Source organism: Mastomys coucha, unplaced genomic scaffold, assembly GCF_008632895.1.
Source record: "Mastomys coucha isolate ucsf_1 unplaced genomic scaffold, UCSF_Mcou_1 pScaffold1, whole genome shotgun sequence".
NCBI classification, from domain to species: domain Eukaryota; kingdom Metazoa; phylum Chordata; class Mammalia; order Rodentia; family Muridae; genus Mastomys; species Mastomys coucha.
In genome coordinates, this window is record NW_022196891.1 from 26,819,321 (window position 1) to 26,830,318 (window position 10,998).

At 40.5% G+C, this 10,998-nt stretch overlaps 1 protein-coding gene across 2 annotated transcripts in view; it reads right to left on the minus strand.

Moving 5' to 3' along the window:
- Nucleotides 1-3,665: 3,665 nt before the first annotated feature.
- The window catches only part of Cd55 (CD55 molecule (Cromer blood group)), a 24,131-nt gene continuing 16,798 nt past the window's right edge, over nt 3,666-10,998 (minus strand). For both annotated transcript variants that reach the window (XM_031381339.1, XM_031381347.1), the window contains exon 10: nt 3,666-4,661. In XM_031381339.1, coding sequence (XP_031237199.1) covers nt 4,603-4,661 — 59 coding nt within the window. In that variant the 3' untranslated portion in view covers nt 3,666-4,602. The remainder of the gene's footprint in view (nt 4,662-10,998) is intronic.

Here is a 10,998-nt window from a genome sequence, read left to right on the forward strand (position 1 = left end):
AAAAGAGCAGACTCAATAAAATAAAATTTGTTGAATTAATACAGAACTATCTAGGTTTTGTATTGGTTATTGGACCAGGATTAATTATTTGTACTTTTTCATGGATTTGTTCATTAAATACAATTAGAGTTGCAAACCATCTTTACTGCTAGGCTTTGCAGAGAGTGGTGTCTTCTATTTTATCACTAATGTTATTTTGTCTTCACTATGTGTTTCAGTTTTAGTTTCCCCTTCCTCCTCAGAACCTCTAGCTTTTGGGTTCTGGGATTTCTTCATTCCTGGTTCACCCCTGCCCCATCCACTCACTTTCATTAAAAACAAGGGAAAAGTTCTCCTGTACCCAGGCTTGCCTCAAACTCTCTATGTAATTGATGATCTCAAACTTCTAATCCTTCTGCCTCCACCTCTTGAGTGTATGTGCCACTGCACCCAATTCATATGGCATGGAGGATTAAACCAAGGGTTTCCACATGCTAAACAAGCACTCCCCTAGAGGCCCTGATGATGGAGTGTGGGCATTTTGCCCCTCTTCTAGCCACGGTCACACCACACAAGGTCGGCTGTGTACTGGCACCAGGGCCTAGAGGGCTGGAGTCTGGAAATTCAAGTATGACATTCCCCCAATGTGTCAAAGACTTTATTTGCCAACCCAGAATGCACCTCGCTAAAGGGAACTTGACTTATTGTGAGTTCCTGTGTTTCTGCTGTCTAATGTTCTCTCCTGATCTGCTTTCTGCTTCCCTACCTGAGGGGCACGTGCAGCTTCCCATCCACCTGAGGGGCGCGCGCAGCTTCCCATCCACTCCTGCTTCTGGCTCTTTCCTTTCTCTATCTTTTCCATCCCCACGTTTCCCCCTCTCAGGACCCTGTTTGGAACGCTGACATGGCTGGTCTACGTCACTACCTACGGGGCCACATGCCCAGCTCCCTTTTATTTTTGTTTTAATAATTTGCTTATTTTAACCCTTTTATGAGCCGCTCACTATGAGAAAATGCAGCTCCATTATTTTGTAAACTCTCCCCACATTTTTTGTTACTTCTGAAATCTCATAACTTGAATCTGTAATTTGCATATTTTTTCACTTACAAAATTTTTGACAATACCATAGAAATGAAGTCCAATTATTTGCCATATTCAAAAGAACTGTAAGCTTTCCCACTGTTAGTAACATGATAATCACTGGTTAAAACAGTAAATATCAAGTTTTTCCTATTACAAACTTCCTTTAAGTAGTGTCCTATGTGAGAATTAAGTTTGGGATAGAACATTACAAGCTACACAATGACCTGAAGTCTCATCAAACTTTTCACTGGTAAATCCAACATCCACTTACGTTCTTGTCTGACATCATGACTCCAGTCCTTCTACCAATGCTTATTTTTTTAAATATATAATAATTCCTCCATGTGTTCACTAGAATTCTGGATTCTTCCTTCCTGATTCTTGGAAGATTTCTCATGCTCACTTATTTTCCTGCTTCCATTGTGCAACCAGCTATTTCGGAACCCTAGTTTCGTTCACTAAAGCTAAAGGCATTTGGAAATGAGAATCTTAAGGTCGTCATTTTAAATGGAGTTTTCAAGGCAGATCACACATAATTGTGGTATGTGTGTGTGTAATTAATTCCATATGCTAACTTGTACTCACAAAGGGTTTCCCAGATGGCTAGTAAAACATTATCTCTGGGTGAGCCTTGTGATCTTTCTAGACCATATAAGCATTCGTATCAGGACTATAAATAAAGGTCAACCTCACAATGTGGGCAGCCGTCATCTAATTCGTAGAGCACACGCCTAGACAGGATGAAAAGATGGAGAGTGGATTCTTGTTCTCTTCTTACTCTGAGTCAGCCTCCCTCGTCTTTCCTTGGAAGCCAGGGCTTCTGTTTGAACTTAAAATGGTCCAAAGTGTTTTGGCTATAATTAGGCTATCAATCACTATAATAACAGCAACAAATCCTTGAAGGGGAAAAATTAGGCAACACAGTTAATAGAAATATGAGCAACTTTATACATACTGTTCATTCACAATGGTGACACATGATAGCCCCTAAGGCAACTCAAAGAGAATGGACTGCCTTATTTATGGTGTCCTCGTGCCATGAGTTCTGCAAGACCATGTTGTTATCCAGCTTTTCACTGTTTTATCTTTAAAGACTCATGGCACTCAATAAGATGGCTGAGTTTCAGAAGAGTGTGATGTGCTTCAACATAACCGTGTTCAATTTTTATTTGTTCATGGATATTCATATGTGGCTGAAGCCAGACCTAGTTTTAAATGCCTTTAATCCTAGTATTTAGGGTGCCGAAGCAGAGGTAACTTAGACACCAAGATCTTACCTCAAAAAAAAATCTAAGAGTATATCATCCAAGTTCAGTATCTCTCAATACCTGAAATATTTGTGATTGTAAACCTACCCTCATTAACTTTCAACTTGATCAGGTGGAACTACAAAAGTTGGAACCGAAATTCTTTACCCCTCAAGTGAACACACGAGGCACGGTGGTTCTACTCCTAAGCCCGTCACGCTGGGCCAGCATCCACGGTCCAGCCATGATGATCTTATCTGTCCTCTCTCAGAATCCAATCTTGAATCCCTCCCCAGCATCCACCCATTTCAAAAATGCAACATAAGTGCCCATTCTGCCCTGCGCAGGTGCTGTATTTTCACTCTCTGTAAGTTTATAGTCCTATGCTGTTGAACCACGAATGACCTGAGGACAGACATTACATTGTGATGACGTTAACCTCAGCACTAGGGTAAGGTAGCACATGCACGTGGGTGCTCTGAAAAGTTTCTGAATAACCAAGTCACTGTTATTTCTGCTATTCTAGGAAGTAGCAGGCAAACTTAACACATGCGGGTATGAGTCCCTACCAGTAGAAACTAATTCTGATGGCTGTGGTTGACCAGAAATTATATACCATTTGCTCCAATTGCATGCTAACTTCTTTGCATGTAGATTTTTCTTTCAAGTATTTCAACACCAAGACCGACAAAATAGATGAAGCAATGGAATGATAGTCAGTTAGCCTCATTGCATGTATATTAAGTCCATACTTAAAATACAACTGAAAATGAAAAGACTATATCCAAGCCTACACGTTAATGTGGTTATCTTTTGGTGAATCAATACCAGAAAAATAATAGATGACATGCCTGAGCATGTACAACTTCAAAGTAGCTAAAAATAATTCACATGGGGATAGTCAGAAGACAACATTCTTACTACTTAAGGAGATGAAAAGGAATCTCTTATCTAGAAATAAAAAAAAAATTCACATCTAACAAGTTTCAGATATTACAGGAGACAACAGTGGGAGTATTTATTTATTTCTATTCAAAGGAAACTATTTTTATTACATATATTCTTCATATACATTTAAAACCAAAATGTTCACTGATATAAATAAATATAAATAGGTTTATCTTTATATTACAAAAGAATATGATTTACAGTTTGGCTATGAACATGTCACATCAGACGTACAAAATCTGTCCATATGTAGATATTACCATACCATCAGACACTATTATACAAATGACCACTGAGTGAAGATATCTCCCTAAGGAATTTTTACTGGTAAAAAACAAAATAAGACATCCCTGAGAACAAACTGCAGTGCAACCTTCTTAAAAGCAGTGAACTATTCTTGACTCAGATCTGTGTGTTTAAAGGTAAATTAATAAAGGTGGTCTCCAACCACATCCTCTTCATTTGCCATCAATTAACTCAAAAGGCTCAACATTCTTCATTCCTTTCTATCTATCTATCTATCTATCATCTATCTATCTATCTATCGATCGATTTCTATCCATCCATCTATGATGTTTGTTTGTTACTACAGAGTCTTGGGTATCCCAGGTTGGCCTGAAACTCACTACGTAACCCAGAATGACCTTGAACTACTGATTTTCTTGCCTTCACCTCCCAAGCACTGGGATTATAACTGTGTGCTGGGGAAGGAGCCCAGGGACTTGGCTCATGGGACAAGCACTGCAAGGGAGCTACTTCCCGTCCCACTGCTGGCTTGTTAGCATGCTCTTCCTTTATAATATGTTGCCAACTTGTTTTCATGGAGAGTAGAAATGAAAACACCTTCAGGTCAAGGGTTAAATTAGAATGTTCTACCTCTGTGGCGATTCTGCTTACAAGAACAGAAATTTTGTTTGGGAACTTTGTTTTACTTTGGCAATCTAATCAGTATGTTTAGCTTCCTATTTTCGTTGTAAGCTAAACTAACAAGATAGATCTAGGCTAAGAAATCATGACTCACCTCTTCCCATACTACCATCTTAGTCTGAAAATTTTCTACACTTTCCCACACTTTTTAGAAAAGAGACCATACAATGTTGTGAATTTGTCTAGTTTTGAAATATTTTCAAGAGACTTCTATGCATCGCGAATACCATTCCAGACAAACTCCTTTCTTCTTGTTTTGTTAACATTTCTAACACACCTTGAAGACGATGACAGCATACCAGAACAAACAACACTATTAAATTTATTGTATCCATTCTTCCTGGACAGTCTAGCAAACTAGAAGTATTCTCAGTGGTTGTCTATACTTTCTTCTCAACTCTTCGGTGGCTACGTCAACTAGCCAGTGAGCAATAGCATCGCCTGCAAAACTGTCAAGGTTATTAAACATGTATGTCCTGAAAGTTAAAGGAAAAAATTAAAATCAAAATGATTTTACTTACTACTGATAAACATTAACTTTTGGGGGTTCAATGGGATAAAACACTAGAAGAACTGGCTAATTAGGAGCTCAAAACAAATGTAAGTCAGAGAGCACAGAGAGCCTTCAACGTACTTCAATATACTTCAGTAATTAAGGAAACACGGTATGAAAGACAGCTTTTTGTTTCTCAGCAGCCAAGCGTGTCGAGGATACTTTGAGAATAAGAGTCAGTGAAAGACCCTTCAGCAATTCCATGGAAAGTTTCAAGAGATTAAGACACTTGAGAACATTCACAAACACATTTGCACTAAGCCATTTTCAAACAAAGACATAAAAAAAAATCTTTTATGATCCACACCTATAGTTATGAAAATGTACCTTAATGTGGATGTTTCTGGGACAGTGGAAAGTCTAAGCCACCAAGTGAGTAGAAAAACACACGCAAAATAAGCCGATCTATTTATGGAGGAAATTTATGGAGGAGTTGCAGCCAAAACATTTTTTTACTAAGCCCTGAGGATCATCACTCCCTCTCCCAAATAATTGAGGTATTATGGCATGCCGATACTTATAATTACAGTGAGGTAAGTTGAGTACAAACAAAATGAAACGATAGTTCAGGAATTAATGCAGGGTAAGGAGTGGGAGGCCAAGGTAGAGGAGGAGTAAGTTCACAGGAAAACCTACTACTGTTGAGGCTTCCTAAAAAATGTATACATATACATATATAAAATGGATCTAAGTGGATTTACCCTATACAAGGCATAGCAGACTATCAAACAAAAAGCCTTGTGTCAGGTCAGGGTTCAATCTGTTGGTCAGTTGTGTCCCATGGACTCCCCAAAACAAAGCAGGCTATTGTCATTACTCCTGCTTACCCTCTTGAACTTGATGGTAAGACACTGTTTCGGAAAACACCATACAGGTGAGTCATAAGACACTGAGAAATCAAGCTGGGACTGACCACATTCATCCCCACTGCCTAATTTCCATAGTACCCGAAGGTACTGTGTATGCTATTCACGGGGAAGTCATCAACAATCTTACCCAGTTATGTATGGACCATGTCAGCTGGAGTAAGGACTTAGCCTGGCAAGATGCACCCATTGAGACAACACTGGCATGAATGTAGTGGAGACAACCAACTGCTGGTTGGATTTAAGGCCTTTCCTGGAGATAGAACTCATGCCTGGTAGTGTTAACTGGTCCAAGTACCCATGGCTGAGTAAGTCATAGGCCCTAAGGGAAATCCTATTCAACTGTTCTGCTAACTGAGCGTAAGTGTTAAACTGCCCCTGAAATGCCTATTTTTAGACCCATAGATCAGGGAAGCTCTTGATCCTCTTCAGAGATGCTTAGAAGATCCATCTAGATGGTGACGAACACTGACTCACAACTGCCCAAAGTGCAGATAACGAGAGGAAAAGAGATTATCTTTATCACAGCCCTGCCTCTATGGCCACGTACCATCTCAGAAGATGAGGTAGTAAAACTGTAAGAGACAGAAGTTAGCGGAGGAACGTTTGTGAAACTGTGCTTTCTAATTACAACAGAGCTGTTGCATGCAGACTAGGGGAGGTGTTTACAAGGCCTCCCAAAATCAACCCAGTGGAAATCCCAGGCTTGCTGGGGAAAGCCCTGCTGAGGAGCTCCAGACAAAGATGCTGAGACGTGTGATGGGTGTGGTGGATGCTGTGAGAGGAGTCGCTGCTCTTTGGACGCAGCCCTTAATGGGATGCTCATGCTCCAGTGGTCAGCCCTATGGCACCCAGACTGGCAGCACTAAACTGACGGACTCAGTGGGTTTTTAAAGAGTTGGGGCATGGATCAAAACATATTCATGAGCTAAAGAGATGACTTGGTGATTTAAGAACAACACCTGCTCTTCCCAATGACTGGGGTTCAATTCCCAGAACCCCTCACACACAGCAGCTCTAACTCCAGTTCCAAGAAATCTATTGACTCCTCTGGCCCAGACAGGCCCTTTACACAGGTGGTGCACATATATAGATGAAGGCAAAACATCCATGTGCATAAAGATAAATAAACCTTAAAAAAACATTCATTTGGGCTGGTGAGATGGCTCAGTGGGTAGGAGTACTGACTGCTCTTCCGAAGGTCCTGAGTTCAAATCCCAGCAACCACATGGTGGCTCACAACCATCTGTAGTGAGATCTGACTCCCTCTTCTGGTGTGTCTATATAATAATAAATAAATCTTTAAAAAAAACATTCATTTATGAAATTCTCAAATGACAAAGTTTTTTAGATTAACTGATGATGTGTGTCACAGTAACAAGATGATCAGTATGTCAACCATTCATTCAACAAATAGTTAAATTCAACAAACAACTCTGGCCGTAATTGAAACTTAAGATGCTATTACCCACGCCTGCAGAAACTATAAGCCAACTGTCCCGACAGACATTTGGTGAGACACGGAAATGGGGTATTACTAAATCGTCCATACCTTTCATAATTAATCAGAATTTCAAAGACATCGTGTCACACTTAACTTATAAAACCTGGCTGCAGGCTAACGTGCTTGTGTATTATAAGCACTGGATGGTAAAGAAGGTAACACTAACTAGATGATCTCACGTAACACTAACTAGATGATCTCACTTAAATTTCAATCGAAGAACAAAACCAAGAGTTTACTTGTACCGCCTTTCCTAAACATAACCTTACAATATAAACCCAATGTTTCTAGGGAACTAGACAAAACCTTCGATAGACGGCTGGACAGAGCTATACAATCACCTCACATTCCTCAACTGTATCCCTTGTCATTTGTAATTAAGTAAGTATACAATTAAGAGAGTAAGCCCATACTCATAAAGTCAGTGCTTACCCTCCACAGCTAAACCTCTGAAATAAGGAGTGGATCCACTGGTTACCGACTGATTCGACTTTTGATCTTTGAGTCCTTTGGTGTTGTGTTGTTATTTTGTTTTGTTTTGTTCCCTTGTGACAGGTCCTTGCTGACCCCAAATCATGGTCCTCTTGCCTCAGCCACCCAAATGCTGAGATTAAAATTACCAGTGTCTGCCACCATGCCACGTGGACTATTACTTAAGTATGCACGTGAAAGGCATCATTGAGGGGGTTGCACACAAATTTCTCTCGTTTCAGAAACTAAGCAAGTAGCTGTAAGGCAAAAGTACCAGACTATAATTTAGGGCAAACACTCCCTAAAGGCAGGTCCTCCCTAATAAAACCATGGTGGCAAGCGACTATCAAAGTATGCATAAAAGACCCGGAGGAGAGCAAGGCGTGCCCCACACCCCATCACACCTCCACAGCCCCACGCACCCACTCTGGGAAGCTGCCCACATTCTACAAATGGATGATTTGTAATTAGATTAGTCAACATCAATAAAAACAGTAAGCTGGGGCAAATGCGTGGGATACAGGTGAAAGAAGTGATTTTTTTCAGAGTATTCTGGTTGGGGTATCTGTTTTACTTTTCTGTGATTATGTTCATTTTTGCTAAGCTCTGGATCATATTCTCAAATGTTCTGTGATTTGCCAGAATAAAGGCCAGTGTGTTTGACTAGTATTAGGCAAATTCCTGCATTTACCTCGCTCAGCTCACCCCACCATATCCCAAGACATGACGATGAGATGTCTAACAAAAGAATAAGTCCTTTAGTGGTTTAAATAATATTCATGTACTTTATATACACTACTACTTTGGAAGAATAAGAAATATTGCTTCTTTGAAAGCAAGCCATCTCTTGATATCTACTAAGTAATGGAGGAGATTGGTCCCAGGAAGCCCCAATGACTCTAAAATCCACAGATGCCTAAGTTCTTTCCATGACATTATGTAGTAATTACAGATAAACTAGGCTCTGTAAGCCTTTAATATTGTCTGCACGGGGACTGGAGATAACTCAGCAGTAAAGACCACTAGCTTTTTTTCCAGAGGACTAGGGTTTAATTCCCAGTCAAGGCAAGTTCACTATTTGTAACTCTAGTTCCAGAGAATCTGATGCCCTCTTCTGGTCTGTGGGTCCTGCGTGCACTCAGTGACAGGAAAACAGGCAAAACCACACATCCATGTAAAGCCAAACAAAAGGGAGGAAAAAACATGTGTACTTAAATGCTGCTGCTAGTCTAATGGGGGAAAAAAATCTATACAGGGGGAAGAGGAAGCTAATCCGAGTTAACATTAAAATTGGTGCTTTAATGGTAGCATTATTATCTAATTAATTAACTGACTAAAACAGGCAGGAATTAAGTCCGGTTTGAAGTATCTCAGGTGTGCACAAACTATTTGATGTCTGAGTAGTTAAACTGCCACAATGAAATAGGGTCAATTTAAATTACCCTGCTTGCCCACGGGATGTGAGAGCCAACCGGAACACTTATATTTACTTCCATTCAAGGCAAATCAGCTACTTCGAATAAGGCTTGCTTATTATTATTCTGCTGTCTAACATCCGGGTTTGTACTTTATGCTGAGCACCTTTTTATTCTCTTGACGGGTGACAATCTACTTGAGCCTCACTCAAACCCCAACAGGCAGTCTTTTTTTTTTTTTCCATCTTAAAGATAAAAGTGAAACGGCTCTAAACCACAGCCTGAAAACAGGACCCTCGGGACTCCAACCAGGAAGGCGGAATTCAGAACTGGCCTGGTTGGCTCAGCTCCTTTCCTTTCCTTTCCTATCCCAGATGTGGGAAACTGCTTACTCATGGACAATTTAAAAGATGTTATGAGCCAGCTTTTCCTGGGTCTCTTTGCTTCTCTACAGTACAACAGATATTACCACAAATTAAATACAGCAAAAAGGGAGTAAGTCACTCATATATCCTGAGGAGGAACTTTGATTTTAATATCATTTTTTTTTCCTTGAAATACCATTACTGTCCTTAAATAGACTGGCAGGGTGGGGCGGGGAGAGGGAGGGCCATCCCTTCAGGGCAGTAATTACATAGGGAAGGAGAGAGTGTTCCAAAAGAGGACTAAAGCTAAGGAGATTTAAATATAATATTCAAATCTTACTGGAAAAAAAAGAAGAAGAAAAAGAAGAAAAAGGAGGAGGAGGAGGAGGAAGAAGAGGAAGAAGAAGAAGAAGGAGGAGGAGGAGGAGGAGGAGGAGGAGGAGGAGGAGGAGGAGGAGGAGAAACGTTTAAGATCCTAGTGCCAGAAAACTGACTAGGCCCGGGATGTCAGTTACTACCTCAGCAGCAACAAAGCCTTGAGAGGGGAAATGGGTAACAGAGAAGCGTCTACATACACTGCCATTTCACCATTAGAAGGCGAGTTCAGGAAGTAAATAAGGAGAAATGAATTGCATCCTGCATGTGGTTTCCTCAGGCCAGAGACTCAGCAATAAACAGTGCCTGTCACTCACTCACTTGCCTTCTCGGAGGGAAGAGCAAGTAAAATGTCCTCAGCCATCTCAGCGCTCAGACAGCAGGGCCTGATATTGCTGGAAGAAATGTGCAGTGTTTAAAATGTAACCTTGTTCCAGTTTAAGGGCTTTGCTTCTCAGTCAGTTGAAGGTGGTGACTGACAAAAGATGTCATTGCGGCGTGAGAAGGTGCCTTGGGCTTCGCTCACATTCGGTAGGTAAATAATTTGAGTCTCAAGGGAAAGTTTTAAAGAGAGGATGTTGGCAGAGTGCAAACTAAACACGTGGCCAGGAAACTAATAAAAGCATAACTCTCAAGTTACAAGCAAGACCTTTATCCGTAAGTGCAATTGCTTATGATCTCAAATTCACTCAGTAATCTATAAAACAACAAACTCAAAGATAATCACGACCAACAGAGGACTTACGCAACTTAGGATAAAGGACAGTATGCAACTGTGTATGCAATTACAATAATAATTCGCATGCCCCCAATCATAAAGTTGAAGAGATCCAAGGAGAATTATGTAACTTTTAAAAATGCCATTCAGGAGTATCTCAGTGAGATTCTCTATTAGAGCTGCACCTCTGCACTATTTAAAACACCGCAAGGATTTTCTGTCTCAATTGATCACTTCCAATCAATGAGCACAGGGCTAGGCAAACAGGAGGTTCTTGGCAAATAGTTATTTGACTTCGTTGAACACTGATGTTCTTTTCATTTATTATTGTTATGCATTGCCACAGCAATAAAACCTTACTCTTAACCCAAGGTTCAAGCTAGTCTCTATGAGTTCAAGGCAGCTGCATAAGTCTACCTCAGAGAGAGAATAGGGACCCCATACTGTGACTTCATGGAGTCTCATGTCTTCATCTCTTGCTGCTTACGATAGGATTGCTCGTGTCCCTTATTACATTGTAAGCTTACACAGACTCTCATAGATGAG